This window comes from Manacus candei, unplaced genomic scaffold, assembly GCF_025592945.1.
Source record: "Manacus candei isolate 608988 ecotype Guabito, Panama unplaced genomic scaffold, ASM2559294v1 h1tg000027l, whole genome shotgun sequence".
Classification (NCBI taxonomy): Eukaryota; Metazoa; Chordata; class Aves; order Passeriformes; family Pipridae; genus Manacus; species Manacus candei.
Genome location: NW_026138075.1, coordinates 1,177,977 through 1,200,523, shown reverse-complemented (window position 1 = coordinate 1,200,523; position 22,547 = coordinate 1,177,977). Strand labels below are relative to the sequence as shown.

General features: G+C 42.4%; 2 protein-coding genes across 2 annotated transcripts in view; one reads left to right on the top strand and one right to left on the bottom strand.

The window, feature by feature from the left end:
- Positions 1-7,284: 7,284 nt before the first annotated feature.
- Positions 7,285-15,046, top strand: SLC46A2 (solute carrier family 46 member 2). The gene is made up of 4 exons (XM_051789428.1): positions 7,285-9,003; positions 10,587-10,670; positions 12,331-12,487; positions 13,712-15,046. Exons 1-4 carry the CDS (start codon positions 7,932-7,934, stop codon positions 13,767-13,769), a joined length of 1,371 nt encoding a protein of 456 aa, XP_051645388.1. The 5' UTR covers positions 7,285-7,931; the 3' UTR covers positions 13,770-15,046.
- Positions 15,047-15,114: 68 nt separating this feature from the next.
- The window catches only part of SNX30 (sorting nexin family member 30), a 50,577-nt gene continuing 43,144 nt past the window's right edge, over positions 15,115-22,547 (bottom strand). Inside the window, exon 9 of the mRNA XM_051789443.1 lies at positions 15,115-20,400. Within this exon, the coding sequence (XP_051645403.1) occupies positions 20,341-20,400 (60 nt within the window). The 3' untranslated portion in view covers positions 15,115-20,340. The remainder of the gene's footprint in view (positions 20,401-22,547) is intronic.

The window sequence follows — 22,547 nt, the reverse complement described above, 5'->3', positions numbered from 1 at the left end:
AAACGCATATTTACCCAAGCTCTCTGGAAACCAGAAAAACAACCCTCTGCCTGTTACAGCATAGGTCTCACCTGCTGCCAGGTCCAGACTGCAGTGGTACAGGACAAGATTCAGTCCTGCTCTCCTTCTTGGCCACTGTTTGCTGGGTCAGTCTTCAGCAGAAGGGAATCAGGAAATAGTTGAATGATATCATTGTTCATGAGCCTCATAATTTATTGACATGCAGACTCTTTGAGTGTATAAATTAAAAGATATGTCAATATAGTCTGTCTAAGCTTTGCAGGATGTTTCCAAGGAATTTATTATCAAGATGCCCCAGCACTAAAGGATCAAAACAGCATTTCAGTACCCCAGAGCACTTATTTTTCAAATCTTGATTAATCTCTTGGTTCCTTTCCCATATAGAAATATTAAATCAGTGTGGTTTAAAATGTCAGGAGCTCAGTTTACTCTCTAGACATCTGCTTTTGTCCTAGGCTGCCCTGGCTGTGTCCTTTGCAGAGGATGCCTTAAAGCTCATGGCCAGACATGACTTGTTAGCTGCTAATAGTTCCCACTGGCATCTTGGAGGTGACCTCCAACATAAAATCCCTGAAGATGATAGCTACTGACCCCTGGAAAGTGGTGGTGTGGAAATGCATCACATATGGCAATGAAAGGCAAGAGCCCACATCACCTGTGCATGGTCCAAGCCCTGCAGCAGCAAAGCAAACTCATCTACAGCAGAGCAAGAGCAGCATGGTCCTCTGGAGGCAAGAGGGTCTTGACATGACCCTCAGCTGTCCTGTTGATTTTCAGTAAACAAGAGTGTCTTGGGTCTTGCAACAACTGGGAAGCTCATCAGGTGTTAGCAGTCTTCCAAGAGGTGAGTGCAGCTGGCAGTCCTCCTTTCAAGAGCATCACCAGCATGCAGACCAAGTGCACTGTGCAAAGCCAAGCTGAAATGGGCAAAGCGTTTGGGAGATGTCCCTGTTGCCCACATGCAGCTAGCAGGAGGTATGAAAACATTGCCTAGAAACACAGAGGTTGTAGTGGGAAAAAGCAGTGCTGCTCTTGACCAGTATGACCAATTCAGCATCTGCACAAAGTCTTAGCTCAGGAAAGCTTTGAATACTCCAGAATGCTGAAATGAAGTGGCAAGGGAATAGCGAACACCAGTAACAGCAGCTGTCTTGCCACAGAGTTTAAAACTGTCATTTGTGTGTTTATTTATTTATTTATTTATTTATTTATTTATTTATTTATTTATTTATTTATTCGTGCTTGTTAAACACTGAAGAAATGCAGCCTGGAAAAAAGTTAGCAGCAACAATATTGCTGGAAAGCTCCCTGGACTTTCTTGTTTCCCTGGTGCCTTTTACCTGATACCCCTCTTCAACTCCAAATTTTCCTGCAGATACAACAGGACCCTTTTCTCTGGAAAAGAAGAGGCACAATATTTAAGTCCCTTAAATGTCTTTTTCAATGTCTTTTTATACATGTAGTGGAGTCCTAAGAACAGATAAAATCTGCCAGGGCTGTTCACTCACTAGCTCCCTGGGAGGGTGCTAGCTAAAATTCCCCAAAGTAGCATGCATTATCTACATGAGCTTTCTCCAGAGCCCGGAGCATTCTCCTGGAGCACTTTGATGCAGAGCTGTGGGCCTTGGGAACCACAGACCATCTTCCCTGTGTGTTGAGTGGAGAAAACACCTCTGCACAGGGTTGCAGAGCCTCAGCAGCCCTTGTTGCTTTCCAGGTAGGTCTTCTCCAGGACTGGGGCTGCAGCTTGCCCAGCCAGGAACAACTCTACTCTCTTGTCTGAAGATTACACCATTGGTGCCATTTTCCACTAGTGTCCTGCAGCAAAGTGTGTGTGGACATGGTCCCCCATAGTCTCCCAGCTGCCCTCATGGAGGAGGTGCCTTTCCCTGCTGTCCCAGGGACTGCTTCACCCTGCCAGGTCAAAACAAGTGTCCCCACCCTCAAGGCTGCAAGCTGGATAATTAGCCAGGTGTGGCTACAGCAAACATTAAAAACAGGGTTATCCCTGTTATTTGCTGTGCCTTATGACATCAGGTTGCCCAGAAGTTCTCAGCTGGTGCTGGGGACTGTTTGCAGTGAGATAATGGTAGGCACTACCATGCAACCTTGTATCCCAAAACCACCTTGGGACAGGTTCTGCACCCACCACCAGCTGTGCTGAGGGGCTCATGAGTGGTCCCTGGACGACCTGCCTGGCCCTGATTCAGGTGGTGTTCTGTAATCAAGGAAAGGTTTCAGAGCTTATTATCAAGTTTTCTATGTTTTTAATTTCTGAGCTGCAGAGATTGAGTAAACATCCCCTTCTGGAAGAGCTGCCATATGGAAAAAAGAGGGTGGTGAGGCTTATAAATGCCACTGGAGTGTGCCACAGCATCGGCAGCTTTTGGTTGTGTATGCCATTTCTTGGTTTTTGCCTTTTTTTTCTTTTTAAACAAATGACTGACTGTGTTTGACAAGACGGTCTGCATAAAATATCCTGGAAAATTTGAGCACACAAATGACTAAAACCATAGTTAATCTTTCTTGACAAGTTTTGTGCTCAGGACCTAGCCCAGCAGAGTAAACAGAGAGAGGTGGTGAGGAGCCAGTTGCCATCTGCCTGCTCAGAATGTCTGTGATAGATATCACTGAGGGCTTACAGCAGGTGATGCCTTTGTCACTTGCTCTACCTGCCCAAAAACCAAAAATTTAGCCAGGCAAGTTGAGATAACTTGAGATCTGTCAGGTGAAAATGTCTGGATCACCAGGCAAGGGTTTCTCCAGAAGATTTAAAAAAATGTTTCACCTTCCCTTCTCTCCTCAAAAAGCACTATGCCTTACACAAAGCACCAAGTATGCCCTGTATCTTTTAAGCATTTATGATGGTTTTGATTGTTTCCATCTCTCAGCCAGGAAAATGGGGTGGATTCAGCCCTTTTCACTGTCCTGATGTCCTCTGCCAGCTGCTGTTCTTACTTCTGTAGAGTCTCAGGCTTATGGAGTGATACTCTTTCTTTCTAACTGTACCTGGCTAGGGCTGACTTACCTAGCAAAGGCCCTACCAGACCACAGAAAGGCCCTACCAGACCACAGAGCACTTCTCTTTCCTTTGCTCTTCTTTTTTTCTTTCCACCCCTCACTTCTAAGGATAGTGACTTACTATTTCTTTTTCCTCCTTTATCCTGCCATATTAAACTTTCCAATATGCACTTTGTATAGTCTTCCTTTGATTCATGTCCACACTCACCAGCCAGATCCTCTCCAGTCTTATAAATCCCAGGTCAAATTTACTCTTCAACAGAGCTTTTACTCTTAATGTCTTTTTGCAAACATTATTATTTGAATGTGTTTTTTTAGGATTTTCAGTACCCATTCACCATAGTTATACACTCTTGCAATCAAAAACAAAAATGTGAGGTAGACCACCAAAATTATTTCTAAATAGCTTTGGAGAGCACTTGAGAAAGGGTGAGCAGTTTTTTGGGTTTGAACCAGGTTTTTAAAATTCATTCAGTAGTGAAATTTTAATTAACATCTTTTTGCTACAGTTATTTCATTTTTCCAGACTATCCACTTTTATACAACACAGGATTCCTTATGCTGTATTTCTAGGATAGTTTATTTCATCCCATTTCTCAAGGCCATTGCTGCCTACACACTCTTAAACTTTGCAATGCTTCTATGCCAAACACATAAATACCTTGATAACAATTTAAAAAAAAGATATGAATATTAATGAAAAGAGGGGATGTGCACAGAAAAAAAATTAATTTAGCACAAGGATTACCTGTGGCTTATCTAAGAACGACAGCAGGATTTGTTCTGTGGTCCAGCTGATCAGGCAGACACAGGTACTGCAAGAACCTTTTTTTCCTGCTTCCATAGAGAGGATTAATGTTAAGGCATACAGTTCTCTGTCAGGACTATTAATTGCCTAAATTCCTCAAGCAATAAGCATCTGTCTGTGTGGTTTTTTCTCAAAAGCAGTGGTGAAGTGGTGGGGACTGCCAGCCTCTTCCAAGGAGGGCTGGTAGACCTCTCTACCTCATGTGGGGTCACCACTCCTCACCATGCTTCACATCAGTGCACCCCAAGAGGTCTCTGCATGGAGCAAATCCATTCTCCAGCTTTTTTGTAGCCTGCACACTGCCCTGGACTTTGTTCATGCGGGGCAGTGGGTGAAGCCTCAAGGCGTGGGAGAACAAGTCACCATGTGCTCCCACTGCCTGTGGCCTGGGCTTCCTTTTCCTCCCACGAGCAGCAGAGGAGAGCACATCTCCACACATGATCCCAACATGTCTGACGGGATCCCAACATGCCAGACTGCTGGCCCAGAGGTCAGGGTGTCTGAGGCATCTCAAGGTGTAGCTGTAAGGGCTTGGTCCTGTGTTTTATTACACCTGGTGGACTTACCAGCTCTTGTGCTACAGACACTGGCACGAGCATCATGAGTTCCAAATAAGGCTGCTGGGTGGCCTTTTACATCCAGACATCAGTTTCTACCATCAGTGGCTTTGGATCCAACCAGACAGTAGCCCTGAACTAGGATGCAGTGTCCCTGTGGCGATGCAGCAGCTGCCAGCAGCTGCTCCCTCTGCGCCATGCCCCCGGCTTTCCATCCAGCCTCCACTCTCCCTCCATCTCCCTGAGCTCTGTGAGCAGAACCACACACCTTGAGAGGACACAGGTTGTATATAATTAAACGACAGCCACTGAGGAAGACAACCTCCCAAGCCACAGAGTGGTTTGGTGTTCCAATCTGTGGTCATTTATGATGAAGAAGTATTTTCCGAAGGAAAACAGGCCATTATTGAAATAGCTGCTTCTCCCCAGTGTTTTCAGCTCTCCATCTCTCTGGGGCTGTAATGAGACTGCAGCTCCATCCAGGCTCAGACCCAGGCACTTTCCAGTTCCTAGTCATGTTTCCCCACTTTGCTACTGCCACATAGCCACAGCGTGCATCAGGATGATCTGCACATACCAAGCAGGAGGAGGAGGAGTTAAAGAGCTGATTTACCACCTTGGAGACAGGGACTGTAAATCACAGATCCTATTAGCAGGCTTAGGTGAGGCAGATGAAGAGGGCTTACTTGCCCACACTGGACTGCAGTCCTGGATGTCAAAAGGACCTTTTCAGACGAGGAATGCTGAAGACCAAGTTCCAGAATGCTAGTACCTGCCAAGCCCAGGTTCCCCAGCACACTGAAATCCCCATAGCAACTCTGTTTAGAAAGACAAAGTGATGTAACAGTCATAGATGGTTTAAAAAAAAAAAGAAGGAATACTGCATAGGAATGTATAACATCACCACAGGGACACATCAAACACCTCTATTTGGCCAGACTGACAAATATCAAAAAGTTGGTGAAACATGGTGCTGATGTGGTCTGTAGTGGGCCTCCAGAAAGGATGACTCTAGAGAAGAATGCCCTAAAACAAAACAATGTGCTCTTTTCCCGGCAGGCTACATCATTGTATTTTTGTTGTTAGGATAGTCTCTGCTTGTCAGGGGCCACTCTCTTAAACCTCCATGGCATTTATTCTGCACAAACATATTTTAAAGTAGATGCAAATGTCCCTATAAATATTAGTAATATGAGAACAGAGCCCTAAGGAAAATTACTAGATAATAGTCACTTTGAAAACTTTGTAGCATCAAATGAATATGGTATTCATGAAGTGTTTTGCAGTGGGAAAAATTTTGGAGTCTGGGTTAAACTCTTACTTTAGCACTTATTCTTTTGCAATTACTGACATGGAATTATATCCTTCCACAGGAACTAGTTCTAAAAAGTACATTTAATGTGAATGAATGCACAGAATATCCTGGAAATATAGATGTAAGTCATGAGATCATCTAGTACCACCCATTAGCTACCTAGGCCTGAATAAGCTGAATAAGCCAAGCAGTCTGTATATGCAACAAAGTGTGGAGGAAAAATATCCCTTATGTAGGAGTTGAGCAGATCTGCAGTCCCTCAAGTACAGTGCCTGTAACATACTTCTGCACTCCAAGATGTCCCAAACTGAAGTTTGAATAGTACAAGGAAATTTATCATTCCTCATAATTCTAGTGGAAGACTCAGGACTCCCTGGGTGAAGCAAAATGTGGCAATTCCTCTGGTTGCATTTGTTGCTTAAACTGGTCACAGGCTGATGCTTTGGGGTCTTCAGTAAGGCTGTACGGAATTTACATCCTCTGGAAATATGCCAAAGTTTGCAGAAAAATATTTGTCCCACTTCTGAATAAAAACTAAAGAAACTAAACACTTTTTGCAGCTAATATGGGGAAAAGAAAAAGGGCAACTGTTGGAACAACCCACAATATATTTTACAGCTGGCTAGGAGTCTTTTGGTCTGACAAAAAAAAATAGATTCTCTGGTAAAGCTGAAATTGTCTAGCAGCAAATCATTCTAGCATACAATTCCCTACTCCTTTCCCTGTTATATCTTTGGACTTTTTTTCTTGAATTGAAATATAAGCCAAAAATTATTGCACAACCAAACAAGGAGTGAAAAAAAGAACCTCTTGACCGATTGCATTGAGTAAATGTCACCTGAATCAATAGAGTGCAACAGATGGAGGTTTTACCATTGTTTTTTCAAATTAATCATTAATTTATTTTTTTAAAGTAATGACTATAAATCTTCCTAGAATAGATTGTTATTCTGCCAGTTATGATTCATTAAACCAGTACAGAATGAGATCATTATCATTTAAGTAAGCATTTTTGAGACTGCCAAATATCCTCCAAGTATTTCCTGCAGCTGGGACTGCAAGCATCTTCCTTGGAGCTGGCAGGCTGCTTGCACCATATCCTGCTCCAAGAGCTTCTCGTGCCTCTGACTTGCAGCCCTGTCATGGCCACAGGGCCCCGCTTGAGTGGGTCATTTCACTTGCCCCTCAGGCAGCAGCAAAACTGGAAGCTGACTTCAAGATGCAAAGCTGATTGTGGAGTCAGCACCTGCAGAGATGCACAACCATCACCCCAAGGAGCCGGGGCTGGAAAACTCTTCCCAGAGCAGGATTTTTGCCCATCCAAGCCTCCAGCTCAGCTGGCTGATTACTGGGACATAGCAGTCACTGATGCCTTTGGATAAACTGGGATTTGTCTCCTCCTCTTAGAAATTCCCACATTGTAAAGCCAAAGAACGCAGCAGGCAGAGTGCAGCCATAGGAGACAAGTTACCAAAAACAGGACTTTACTTTTTAATTTCTTTTTCATGTAATTTCCTGACTGCATTATTGAAACAACAATGACATAAGAGGCATGATGCAGCTACAGGGAAAAAAGGTGCAGGTAAAAGCAAAAGAGCCACTGATGTATTTCTGTAGAAGAAAGGAAAGGGAGCAGTAAAGGGAATTCACAACTTACCTAACAAATAGGCACACAACCATTCCCTGCCCCCCCAGCCTATTTTAGAGTCCTCTGACACATGAAGGATGTCAAAAAGTGAAAAACAAACAAAACCTCAGAAAAACCCAACCCCAAAGAAACCCACAAACCACCACCCCAAATTACAGCAATTACTTGATTGGGGCATTTTCACTTCCTAATCTGTGAGAGAGAAATTCCCCCGGGTCATCTGACCTCTGTTGAAACTAAACCAGGAAGAGGAGCAGCAGCAGTCAGCGAGTGCAGGGTGTTCTCCAGCTGTACAAAAGCCTCTCCTGCGTGAGCCAGAGCTCAGAGCAGCACAGGGATGTGCATGTGTGCGTATACCTAGCAAGGCGAGGTGCAAATATCCTCCCAGCCACATCATCTCTTGCACAACTCTCCAATCCTGTGCAGCCTGGCAGACCTTTTCCTTTTCCCTCTGCTGCTCATCTCCAAACATGCCTCTAGAGCAGAGCTTCTGAAGAGCTGCTTCCCCCTCTGCATCTCCCTGAAAGCAGCTCTCTCCAAGAAGAGGCAGTGACCAGCAGCATGGTGGGAATGATGGCAATGAAGACATGGATTGAGCCGGTGGTTGCAAGCTCGCAAGTGGCCAGCGCCTTCTACGACACAGCTCTGCTGCTGGTGGTGAAAAACTACTACAACCAGACCAATGGCACTGCTCCTTCCCATGCACTAGAAGATGCTCAGCAGAAGGCTGTCTCCAATTTTTACATCATCTACAACCTTGTTCTGGGCCTGAGCCCACTAGTGTCAGCCTACGGCTTGTCCAAGCTGGGGGACAGGATACATCGGAAGATCCCCATCTGCTTCCCTCTTCTTGGTTACTTGGGCTCCAAAACTCTCCTGCTCCTCCTGATCCTGCTGGGCTGGCCAATCGAGGTGATGTATGGGGCTGCTGCCCTCAACGGGCTGACGGGAGGCTTCACCACGCTTTGGGCAGGCATCATGGCTCTGGGATCCCTGGGCTCCTCCGAGAGCAGGAGGTCTCTGCGGCTCATCATTATTGAACTGGTGTATGGCCTCGCTGGGTTTGTGGGAAGCATGGCATCTGGCTACCTCTTTGTTGGCTTCAGTGACCGCTATCGAGAAGGCACTGTGCTGGTGTGCTGCAGCATCGCTTGCTATGCTTTCTGCCTCCTCTACAGTATTTTTATCCTGACAGTCCCCAAGCCAGGAGCCTCCTGCCCAGCCAAAGCTAAGAGTGCAGAAGAGGTGGGTAGCCAGCCACCAGCCCATACAGGAGCAGCAGCAGCAACAGGGAGTTCCCAACCTTCAGGGGGCAGCAGCTCCTCTCTAATATCCCCCTCGAAACTCATCATCATCCTGCTTTTTATGGCAGCAATCCTCTATGACCTTGCCGTAGTTGGTGCAATGAACATACTCCCACTGTTCTTGCTCAGGGAGCCTTTAAGTTGGAATGCTGTGGAGATCGGCCATGGCAATGCTGCTGGGTACGTGATCTTCATCACCAGCTTCCTAGGGGTACTTGTATTCTCCAGATGCCTCAGGGACATTACCATGATCATGATTGGAGTAGTATCGTTCAGTGCTGGCATCCTCATCATGGCCTTCGTGCAGTGGACGTTCCTGTTCTACATTGGTGAGTCAAACAGCCACTCACGTGAGCAAATGCACCCCAAGAAAGGGGTGTTCCAGCACCACTGGAAGGGCTTTTTGCTCTGCTTTACCACAGGTTTCCAAGCAGGGAGTTAGACAGACCGTCGCATGAGCAGTATGCAAGAGAACTTTATTATTACCCTTTCCCCACATCTCCCACTGCACTCTTACACTCAGTACCCTACAACATCCAGAGGAAGCATATACTCCTGCCAAGGCTTAGTTTAAGGCCAGTTGACTTGTAATTTGTCATTTGATCACAGACCAGATCTGAGCAGGGAAACAATGTTCATTCCCACACTCTGCGGGAATGGGAATTACTGCTGACTCCTTGTACTAGTTGGACCACATCACCATATCAATGGGAAACACTTGCTTCTTGTGAGCCAGAAACAAAATGGCAAAGGCTTCCGATTAAGCAAACATCTTAAGATGGGATTTATTTTTTTCATATGAAGGCTCTTATGGCTGATGGGAAACTTAATGAAACATTGGAGCTGCTTTAGCAACTAAAACATCGTAATAATGTAGTTTACAAATCTCACATTATATATAAATGATCAAGGGACTGATAATAATAGATGGGGTGGCATCCAATGATAAACGAAAGGCAAATTTATTTTTGGGAGGTAACCTCTGACGGAACACAAAAAATAAACCCCAAGAATTGGGTTTTTGTAGCAGAAATGTCTGACAGAGCATCATGTATTGTATGGCTTTGAGGTTTTGCTTCTGAAAGTCAGAAAAAACCTGAAGATAAATGGCCTGAAGCAATTTTTTCTGTCTGCCCCCATAGGGAATTAGAAATTGAAAATTAAACAAAGTTATTCTAAAGGGAAAGATGATAGAATATTGTATTTGAGTAGTAAGCCAAACACTTATTAAGTGAAATTTTTAAGAGATTTTGCTTATTTAGGCAGTTAGGATGGGGAATAAAAGATAAAAAAAAAACAAAGTAAAAAAAATGCTTGTTCATCATCATGAACACATGCTGCTATACAGTGTGTATAGTGTTACTGCACTGCAGAAGATACTGCATTGCAGAAGCATCTTGGTACACTAGACATGGACCAAGTCTTCCCTGAGGCTGGTTCTGCTGACAGGAAGGCAATTCCAGCTACCTATAAATTTCCACACTAGAGAAAGCCTAAAATACTGCAAGCCAGAAGTGCCAAGATAAAAGACAACTGTAGTGTTATAAAGGTATTGTTCCTGTCAAGGCTGTGTAGTATTAGGGGCTCTGTCTGCTGCTTAGACTCAAATCACCATCCTTACTATCTCTAAGGACAGAGCTATATTCCATCTCTTCTGGGATGTCTGGCCGAGACCAAAGCCTATGTCTAGTTTGGGCAAAGTACCTCTGCTAATGGGAGCAAGAGGTGGCTTATCTACCTTGTCTTGAAGTGAGGACCTACTTCTTTCTGGCACTCAAGGGACAAAAAAGACGAAGCAAAGAAGCAAAGTGCCTGCCCAAGCCAGAGGCATGTAGTCTTCAAAAGCAGTGGCTGCTGTGCTAGGTAACAAAGAGCAGGTACTGATGATAACTACAAATTCATTGCATTACAGCACGGGCAGTGATGCTCTTTGCCCTCATCCCCTTACCAACCATCAGGTCCATGTTGTCCAAGCATGTCGAAGGATCATCCTATGGTAAGTATTTGTTACCCTACCAATCAAAAAACCCCACAAATCTCTTCATTCAGCCTAGACCACAAAGAGAAAGGTAAGTTATTGCTGCAATCTGTGCTTTGCATAATAATAACAGGACAGATGATACCACAAATGGGAAGGGAGGAGCAGAGAAACTTGCAGGACAAGATTGTCACATCCAATCTTCTCATCCTTGCTTGCATCATCATTTATCCGCAGAATTTTCAGCACGTGCTTTGAAAGATTACTATCAGTGTGTAGGTCAAAGGCAGGGAAAATAATTGAGGTGCTGCTCAAAAACACAGTACTCCAGGGAAAACCAAGAGCACCAGGATGTTGAGTTAAAGCACTGTGATATTCACACCATTTATATTTGGCTTCTTTTACTTACTGTTTTGCGAAGGATGGATTTCTTTCATCCTTTTTTTATGTTCTCCAAACATTTTTCCACATGTTTGGCAATTTGTTCCTGTCAGACCATGATTTAACTACAAAGAATAAACTTCGCATAAAAATGGACCCTTTTTTGAACATAGCAGCAGGAATTCTTTTCCATTAGAAAATTTACTACAAAATAGTAAAATATATTTTACAAGAGTGTATTGAAGGTACGATTTTTACACCAGTGAGCTAGATTTAGACACAAGAAACACGTGTTCAAATAGCACCACAGGCCCCCAACTACTCCATGTCCTCCAAACATGTTCCCACAGCCATCCTTCACAACCCTGTCCTTTCTGCCTTAGGAACACAACACTGTTCTGTAACCAGCTCACTCCTACTGCTTGTGCTCCCTCAGTGTGCACTGTAGCAAAACCATCTACCTGACACAAAGAGCACAGCTCACACTCCAATTAATCATTATTATTAATCATAACATTGTTTTAAACCTCCACCATGAACCATATGGGCTGCACCTGATGACAGCAGCAGACCAGATCTCAAGCAGGACCCTGCAGCAGAGCAGCCCTTGCCTTCTGGTAGCAGTCTCATCTCCTTACGTGGAGGAAAAGGCTACCAGGGCAGCAAGTTCAGCATGCAGCCCTGATCTTGCTCCCAGTTTGCACATCCCAGCCAGGCTGCATTACTTCCCCTTCACCCATTTATCATGAGAGACACACTTAGAAAAAGCTGTTTCAACTAGAATTTTTTGAACATAGCAGCAGGAGTTCTTTTCCATTAGAAAATTTACTACAAAACAGTAAAATATATTTTACAACAGTGCATTGAAGGTACCATCATACAAATCACATATACCTCCCCATTTCAGGCATTATCATCCTTTCAACCCTGTGGCCCACTCTTCTGGCCTAGGGCAGAAGCAAACCATGACTAAAGTCTCTCCTGTCCTGAAGATGTTTCTACCTTCTAGGGAAAGGAGTAGTTTATTGCTCAGTTTATTGCTGTTTTTCTAAGCAGCTACCTTTACATCTAGACTCTTCAAGCCATTTTCCAGCTGGATCTTTTGTCCTATACCTAAGAGAAGGAAAAATCATTTAACTGTGGTCCAGAACAGAAGCAGATGCAAGCTCATGTCATCTGGTGTTTTGTGAAGCAATGACCACATTGCTCTTCCACACAGCTGTGACCCTGGATTTGTGAAGAGGTATCACAGCCAGTTTTTTAATCCCCAATAACAAACTATGTTCTTGTTTTACAGGTAAGGTGTTTGTCCTGCTGCAGCTGTCTTTAGTCATCACGGGAGTAGTGACATCTACAGTCTATAACAAGATCTATCAAAACACACTGAACTGGTACAGCAGCTTCTGCTTCATTTTGTCTTTTCTAGTTGGCTGCCTGAGTCTTCTCCCTTTAAGGTAAGGAATAGAAAAGGCTTTGTTCAAAAGGACACACTATATTTTCTCCGTGCTTACTGATATTAAGTCTAAAGTGGGGAAAAGAAAGTTGAATTTAAAATGAAAAAAACTGGAAGAAACAAAGAAACTTGCAGAAAGGTGTTGACAAATATCCAGGACATTCAAAGAATGAAAGTTGCAACACCTAGTCAGTGTTTCCTTAATCTTTTTTTTTTGCTTAATGTAGCATGAATATTTGGCAGATTTTAAGTGATAATCCTAGGAAACAATGCATTCACACAGATGTAAGTGCTTGATAGTGTGAAAATAGTAGTAAGTCGAATGAAAGAATAATCCTACACAAAGCAAAATGTTTTTGAAAAATTCCATTACAGGTTACTTACTCATTGTGATAGAAAACAATAATCTGAGTTTCCCTCAGGTTTTTCTTTCAAAAAGAAACCATTACCACAGTGAAGGAAATGGTTACTTTTCTGAGCCACTGACTTTGCCCAACTGTACCCCTACAGAGTGACTGAGAGGTATAATTTCAAGAACAAGTTTTAAGCGCAAAACCAGCTTAATTTGAAGATAGAAGGCTGAAATAGCATCTCTATCTACTTTTCCAGAATTTTTGAAGTATCTGTCTCCAAATCTCAGCTATGCTTTGCTATGATTTAAAAAAATATAGTGGTAGAAAGTTTAAAGGCACTGTGTATACCCACTTCAGTGGTATCACTTAAAGAGGAAGAAACGAAAAAGGAACACTAAGGAAAGCTCTTACATCACCACCTGTTTTATCCAGAGCACCAAAGGCTTTCTGGGCTTGTGAACACACTTGACAACTGGTGTCAGCAGGACTACTAGTGTGGGAGAGGCTACATCATACTCATCATTCCCCTGGCTCTGCTTGTCCTTGTCATGTTTCCCAGACACAAAGGAGTTGTTTCTTATGCACAATCCTCTGTTTAACAGGGAGTCACTGCTTGGTACTCAAATTTTTAATACTGGTTCCTGTAATTAGGGGTTATTAGCACTTGAAGTCTGAAATGTGACAAGTGGTACCAATCTCATTGTTTGTACACAAGAGAGGCTGGCAAATCACTGAAAGGATTCACATTAGCACTCAGCCGGCTTCAGATATCCCAGTAAAGTTTAAGATATAGATGGGGAGAAAGCAAACTGCAGTTTGAGAAAGTACTTTGCTGATTTTTTTATCATCTGCATTTTTATTGTTCTTTACAGCTTTGTGGCCATCAAACAACGTTCAACCACTGGCTCCCTTCAGATTCTGACTGAGTGACAGGCATCTTTTGGTTGTTATCAACTCTCTAAGCTACCAAAGTGGAAGGTTTGCCAAGCATTAGTCCCCACAGTTACCAACATTACTGAAAGCATATAATTTGTATTTCCATTTCACAGCATGCCCCAGCCTCTCAGTCACTAAGCTCACCCAGAAAAAGAAGCTTTCCTTGTTACTTCTGCAGTACCTCATCTTGTAGAGTATGTGCATTGGCTATTGCACACTAGCAGTCCTCAGAGCATTCTGCTTTCTGCTGGGCTAATTAGCAATAGCACAGAGGGACAACAATAAAGGTTAGAAATGAAAACAGTGTTTCTAGACACACCACTCAGTATGGAAGGGGAAAACAGAGGATCAGCTTTCCATTAGTTCCTTCCTGTCTGTTCATTCAGAAACCTCAGGGCAGTTCTGTGACTTTGGCTGATGAAACGGGCTGCGAGCCACATAGAATGTGCACACAGCCATCAGCAGGACACACCAGCTCTCCCAAGTGCTACAGAAGATGTAATCAGCACAGCCAAATAACGTCACATAAAAGACCATTAAATACAGAAATACCATTGTAAAAAGATGTAAGATTAAGACACTTTTAGTAATTCCTACAATAAAACACTCCTGAACAGATATTCGTGCCCTTGACTTCTGGGAAATTGTCCCACTCTCCCTGGACAGTCCTGCAACAGAGCTCACAGGACTAAGACTCAAGAGCCATTGCTGGTATTTCAGCTCACACCACCAGGATGTGCTGCTCTTGTAACATGCTAAGAACAGGTAAGCACAGCACACTACTCCTACAGGCTTTGTGGAGGTGTAGGGACACCGATACCAGGCAATAGTCACCTTGTTACCTCAGCTTTAATCTGGGTTGGAAAGGAACCTCATACAATACAGCAACTAGAATGTGATGATGTCAGATAAATCCAAACATGAGTCAAAAGTCTGGCATGCCTCAAAAGAATGTGTTTGCTTACACACTAATTGAACTAACAACGATTAAGTGGCTTCCAAGGTCCTGGACTAAGAAAAGGGAAGTTAAAAGCCCTTCAGTAACTGAAATAATCTGGAGGTAAATCAGGGGCAGCTTCAGTTCAAGCAGGGATGCAGCAAGAAGTTGGTTATTCACTGTGCAACCCCATCTTCTGAGGAGGTTGCTGCCACCCAGTTCCTCTCCACACACACTTGCCATCTTTCCTCAGCTCCACGCTTCACTTTCAGTAGCAGAAGTAATGCAACAACAGATGACTTCTACTTAAATCAACTGCGGAATAAGATTTTAGGGAAAGGGTATTTCTGCAGTAAGATAGTGAGCTGCTCAACAAAATAAGCACACATATAATTTCAGTGGTGAAGGCTGCAAAAAATGAAACTTTATTCTAAGTAAAGGAGTCCTCTTTTAATACATTTATTGGTCCATTCCATTAAATTAATTGAGGTAAACAGACGGTGCATTTTAAAAAAATGTACACACTAATAGAGAATTACAAACAGTTTTACCTCAAAATGTTTTTCTCCATCAATACTAGTTCCATAGTAAACAATGCACAAAGAATATTTATACAGAGATATATGAAAGGGTATAGAAACATGCCAGCACCAGAAGGCAAGACAACATTTCCTAGCCTGCAAGTCTGAACAAGAGCACAGTTACCAGATTTGGTCAGGTGCAGGAAACAAAAGCCTCCTTCCCCTTTTTACATTGTTTACTAGCTAATTCACACAGAGACAAGTCTTTTCACAGCTTTCATTTTGTTTTTAAATGGTATGAACAGTGACTCTAGTTCTGGTGAGTGGATTTACAGAGGTTGAAACCAGAAGTCTGGATAATGAGCCAGCACCATTTTGGTCCCCACCACTGACCCCTTCAACACAATGTGTGAGGCTCATAGCCAGCTTACCTTCAACTGCATGGCCCAATTCTCCAGACCTTAAGGAGGGACAGACGGATGCAGGCACAGAGGAAATGAGAACAAGGACGGTGCTTCTTTATTTTTGTGTACTACAGACAAAAGCCCTTTGGCTCTTTGTTATTACAGGACTGTCAGCAACCTGCCTCCCTGTGCAGTGGGAATGTGGCACTGGCCCCAACCCTGCTGTTTGATCTGAGGGTATGGATACATCTCAGCAGCAGCAGAGTTAAGGAAACAGTTTAGCTTCAAAGCATAGAGTACCAAGACCTTCAAAGTAGTGTAGGACAGCGACCAGCCTTTATTGTTTCAGCATGCCTCTTATATAAGGCTGATCTACGTCTACCTCTTTGGAAAGTGCATTATTTTCTGCACAAATACTGTGCCCTAGGCATGCAGCCTTAAAACTTATCCAGTTCATTACTAAGTATTTGTACGAGTCAGACACCTCAGCAAGACTTCAAAGTGCTAAGCACAGAATTAAGCACTGCCACTTTAGTCTGTAAAGTTGGTTAAACAGCACTCCCAAAAACTTTTAAATGCAACATTCAGTCTGCCAGAAGGCAAGTTGATTCCTGTGATCCCCAGTTTTACTTCACAAAACAAACAAACAAAAATAATCTCAAAGTAGTAGCAACTCCCCTATCTTAAAAAAAAAGTCCCTACTTTCCCTACGTATTGGTTATTGTAGTAAAAGTTAATATACCAGAGGCAAAACTGTTCTACCTTCAGAATTTAGGATGACTGAACATCTAATAAGCTAATTTAGTCTATGCAATTTTGCTCAGGGGTTATCAGCACCAGGATTTTAAACAGTATGCAACATTAATCATAACCATACACAGTTAAATTATACAAGTTTTAACAAAAGCATGGCTCCTGTTGAAACACTGAACAGTCCCTGCTGGTCTGGGAGGGGATTCTTTTGTATGTTGGCATCTGCAGGACGCCTGAAGCAACATGCATCATGAACAGGCTATGCAGAGCCACTGCTGCAAGGCTACTGCACAGTACCTCCACTGAACTGTCTCAGCTGCTCATGCTTTGTGGATATTTTTTTCTACCACTTATCACACTACTTTATCCTTAGAACAAGCATTAGTGCAACAAAAATCCAAGTAGACTTCAGTGAAGAATCCATAGTTTATTCCTTAATACAATTCACATCAGAATAGTTTGTGTCTTTAGGGCTACACCTTTTCATTTTTCAATGTGTACCTGAAAAAGCCATGGTATTTTAACATCTGTATTTATTGCAAGATTTAGAGCCTGGTAAAGATATACATGAACAATGCATGGTCCATAACTGAGCACAGAAACAAGTGCTTTATTGTGCTGGTGCCACTTAAGAGAAGAAACAAACATCCCCAAAAATAACCAGGACAGCAGCGAATTAGTATCCTCCAAGAGGGACCCTGGCCTGGCTATGGATTAAGAGGACAGCTGGGCTGATTTAAGGACTGCTGAAGAAACCATGTGTTACAAAGGCTCACAACAAGGGTGCCAACTACTTTTGATGTCATTTTAGTGCATATGCAGAGGATGATCTAAGTGACTTAACACTCAAGAAGTTACTCAAAGATGAAGCTTCCGCACTACTCCTGCTTCCCTTTACCAAGACCTTTTACTTATCTCATGAAAGTTTGGGCCATCCAAAGTAAAGAGTCATATCCTGTAATAATTACAGGATAACATGTCATGAGTTTCTCTAGCAGTTCAGGTCTCAACCTCCCACTAGCAGCAGTTATGTGTGGCTTTACAAGTATTACTCTGTACATCTTAGAAGAATTTCTTTTAACTTTTGTAGTTCTCCTGACTGGCATGTTTGGCTGCCCCAAATATCACAGTCAGGAATCCTCCACACACCTCGCAGCCTCTCCCACAGTTACTTCGTGATTTAACAACAGCTCTTCATAAAAATACACCACTCCATAGCTCATAGGAGCTCAGACTCACCACTACACACCATTCTTACACTGTGGCAATTCTTGCAGAGGACTTCTCTTTTGAACGTGAAGTTTTACTTTCCTTGCATAGGCTTAAGAGAGGTTTTAGTGTTTCAGACCATGTAATATATCCTGTTAGTGGCCACTGCCTGACATGCATGTTCCAGCCTCTTCTCCAAATCAACCTGCAGTTGCCACAGCGCCACATACTCTGAGAAGTGCAAAGTGTGCCTGCCTTTCCAGCAGCATAGCCAGAAAGGGATTTGTCTGAAATCAAAACATGCTTTGGATGAGGACAAGTTTAAAAACCATACCACAAAATCAGTGGCATCAGATGGAATAAAATTCAAGCTGATGTTCAACATCTCCAGCCTCAATAGTTACATGTTGATTTCAACTTCACTTGGTACTCTCCACGTCCATTATGCTTCTCATGCACAGCTTTGATGTTAATTGCTAAACTCCCCAGAACCAACACCCACTTCAGTCTGACATAAAACTAAGTGGGAACAGGACCTCAGTCTTGTAAGGCATCAGATGAAACCACTTGCAGGAAAAACCCACCAATCTTTCTACTCATCTTTTACTGTTTTTGTTTGGTTTTTTTTTTTTTAATAAGATGGAGGGAACAGTGACTAAGTATTAGTTCAAATCATATTTTGCTTGACTTCCAGTGATGTTGTAGAGTCAACTACAAAATTCCATTTACCACACAGGAACCAACTCCAAAAGTATGTTGATCTCTGTTTGTGGAGAACAGGGAAAACTGTAACCCTGAAGGTCAGACTCTTAGATAGTATGCAAGTGCTTGTTCTAGAAGGAAAGACTGCTTCAAGATGATCCCCCCAAGTACTTCCCTTGCACAACAAGAGTAGTCTGTTATTCTGAACCTAACAATAACTTAATGCAGAGTTCTCATTTACACCACATAAGTGTATAGACAAACTGAGTTTAAAACAAGAAGCATAGTTTGTTTAGTACCAGAGTTGTCAGTGAAGGCTGAATCAAAAAGGAAGACCTCTTAAAATGTCTTAAACTTGACTTTTTCATTCAGAGAGCACTACCTCATTAGCCTGAGAGCTACCACAGTACTGCAATAACTCATCTTGAGAGTTGCTATAAAGCCAACAAGCTGAGTAGGCTGCAGGTTCACTTGGTGTTTAGGAAGGGACAAATTCCGAAACAGACAAATTCCAAACCTGATAGGTTGTCACAGGAGAACACAGAATTTGGACATTCTCAATTACTGCTCAGGTTCTTTGCAAGAATGTTAACAGAGATCAAGTAATCACTAAAATTTAGCAGTAAGCACTGAGTTATTTATTCCCTCAAATCCAAATATTACACTGATACAAGCCCCAAACCCCACCCTTAGGATGGTTAAAAAAGATTTATCTGCATGCTGTTAAATCAAGACTCTAGGACCATGGGAATCACATCAGCATTCCTAAGGCCACCAACACCAAATCGGCATTTACTTGAGGTTGGACTGCAAGAGAAAGGAGAAAAAAAGGGACTTGCAGAAGCAGTTACATTTCTAAAGGCCAATAAAAACTACTAAGAAAATAGATCTGTAACGAAAGTAGTCTCTTAAAAGACTTGCCATGTGGTTCAGCAGAGACAGGTATGAACACTCTGTACCTACCAGGGTACCCATCTACCTCCCACCAAGCCATTTAAGGCAAGTTTCACACACGCTGATGTGCTTGGTGGAAGCAAACATTTGACACTTTTTGGCTGCTGCAAAAAAACACACGGGAAAGGAAGCAGAGTCCTACCTTTATTACAGCAGGCATCTTAAGTGACCAAGCCTGAAGAGGCTCTAGTAAATCCCATATTTAAAGCATGGTCTAAGAGAATTGCATCATGCAACTTCTGGAGCTAGCTTTAGAAAAGTTAAAGACTCATACTTCCTCCACTATTCCCATAAAAGGGGCCCTTGAAAGGCTGCTGTTCAGCTCATTCCTGCAGCTAGGCTGATCCCAATCCCCAAGTCAGTCACAAGTACACTTCAGTCAACTGACATTACTTCATAATCACCACGGTAAACAATACTCAGTAGGAACCAACAGCATGCCACACTCACAAAAACCACAGTTCATGCTCGCACCACAGGCTATCTGTGGGTGGTGGTGGTATGTTCTAAGACCAGACCAACTCCCAGACAGAAAAGTCTCCAGAGACCATTTTATTCAGAGGGAGCATATGGGCTGCAGTGAAACAGAAAATATTCTTTCCCAGCCTTTCCCTGTCTATTCAAAAAAAAAAAAAAAAAAAAAAGGATAAGGATTGGTTAGGGAGTACAGTATCATAGAAATAATTATTTTTTTTTTTAGCAAACAAAACAGAATGGTAATAAAGATGTCATATGGCACCTTGCAGTAGAGTTTTATTTTCATCTTTTTAGTGCTCCACTCATCAGTTCCTTCCAGACTAGAGAGGTAAGTTTTATCAAGATCCCCATGCACTTTCACTATGAAACCCCAATCACTCCTTAGGATAAAGAAGGAACCATTCAAGATAACTCAAAAAGATGAAACATACCCCAGTTTAAACACAAAAATCGAGGAAAAAAAAATTCAAATAGTTTTCAAAGCGTCTGTTCCAGCCTAAGTGCAGCTGTCATTTCAGTTAACTTGACAAAAAAGAGTCCTTCATACAGTTCCAGTATGTCTAGTGGTACTGAGCATAGAAGTGCTAGACTGTCCATGAAGGTACTTCTTATTTGGTCTCTGGCTTGTCTTGCAATAGTGGTATAATTGACTCCCACGCCGTAAGGCACTGAAGAAAGAAATACAGATTTAACAAATGAGGTTTACATGAGTTATTTTAACTTCTAACTCTTCCACATCATCAGAATGCAAGTTGAAGAAAACCTATTGGGTCTTCACAGATTAGTACAGAAATAAAAAAAACCCCACCAAAATCTCAAACAGCAAAAAAAAGTGTTAGAGTGGTTGTACCTCCCAAACAAATTAAACAAATTCACATTTTCAAAAGTTGTCAGCTGGCCCAAGCCATTAGAAATCATCAGAATACCTGGGATTTCCAAACACCAATCTAGATTCTTCTACACTGAAGAACACCACAGCTTTCAGCTAGACAGACAAACTGTTGCTAGCAGAAATGTACATCTTTGTAGTGTCACTGTGAGGTAGGGCTGATTGGGACACAATGATAGCTATTACAGACTACCTCCAGCAAACTTATTTGAAAAAAAACCCATGCATTTAGAGAAGGTAGTTCTGAGACACAGTGTATTCCAGTACAGCTCTGGGACTTGACTCCACTGAATGACAAACTGGTAGTGCCTAGTATAGTAAACTAGAAGTGGAGTCTAGCTTCTGGGTTATTAGGAAGTCACTCCAGGCTTTGGAGTCATTTGCCCAGACGTGTACTTAACGTCAGTCCTTGTACTGTGTGTCGTTACTATCTTTCAACCTCAAAGCTCAGAAATCAAACTGATCATGGAATACCTATTATTAAATGCTGGGAATGGGTAAACTCATCACCAGCTCTTACATCCACAAATTACTGTTGTGAGACATCTTCCTTCTAACCTTTCTGATTGTACTGCAGGTGAGTAATTATTTCTAGTTGTGTACCCTGAAGTGACTACATGCTTTCCTACCAAAAAAGCTTCCTCGCTAAGAGCAAAACTAACAGATTTAAATGTCAATTGCAGAGGCACTGCTGCATGTTCAGAGGAGTCTTTAATATCCCCCTCCACAGCACCTTAGAAGAGACCAGGATGAAGGAAGTTCTGTGGGACTAGTTATGAACTACTGACATGACAGACAATCGAAGGGGAAAAGGTACTGCATACTAATCCTACACAGAGAAGTAACCTAGCTTGTTACTAGGAAGAAGCTTGTAAAGTAGATGTGGAAAAAACGAATAGGCAAGATGAAGTATATTGCTATGCATGAACCTAGTAGCATTTAATATGTCCTAAATATTTAATGTACCTGAAGTGGGCTTACAAAAGAGCTGGAGAGGGACTTTTTACAAGGGCTTGTAGTGATAGGACAAGGGGCAATTGCCTTAAACTGAAAGAGGCCAGGTTTAGATTAGATAATTAGGATGAAATTCTTTACTATCAGGATGAGGAAACACAGGAACAGGTTGCCCACAGAAGCTGTGGATGCTCCATGTCTGCAAGTGTTTTACTTCAGGTTGGATGGGGCTCTGGGCCATGTGCTCTACAGGTGCCCCTGCCTATGGCAGAGGGTTGAAACTAGATGGTCCCTTCAAAACCATTTTAGGATTCTATGACATCAACCACTGCATTGGGCTGCACTGCTCCAGCACGCAGGAAAACTAGACTGGCAGTATCTGCAGTTAAATGGGGCCTTGAGGCCCTTTCAGTTAAAAATAAAAAAGTAAAAAAATCTGACACCAAACCTCAGGTACACATGCACCAACTGAAAAAGAGCAGAGGCACCTGGCTAGGTATTTTCAGGACTAGCATACAAGGGACTAAACTATGCACAAAGGAACAGAGACTAGAATAATTTATATATACCAAGCGTAATCTATATATGAGTCTATGGATGTGTATTAACTCATGTAGTTTTGTTCATAAAAGGCAGAATCAAGAGATTTTTCTACTCTGGTAGTATTACTAGAACATGCAATTTTGGTCTTTTTCATCACCACTGCTGCTGCTCAGTAATTTGTTCAATTCAAGAGTGCAAAACAGACAAGCATGCATGATGAAATGCTCTTCGAGAGTTGACCACTAGTCCTACAGAGATGACTTTACCATGAACAGCAATTCATTACACTAAGCTGATGACAAAGAGCAGCTTCCATAGCACTAGAGAACTGAGATGTCTAATATTTCTATTTTCAAGATAGTGTGAAGATATCCTGAAGAATCATCACCACCTCATAGGAAAATAAACTTCTCTTATTTTTGCCAATGC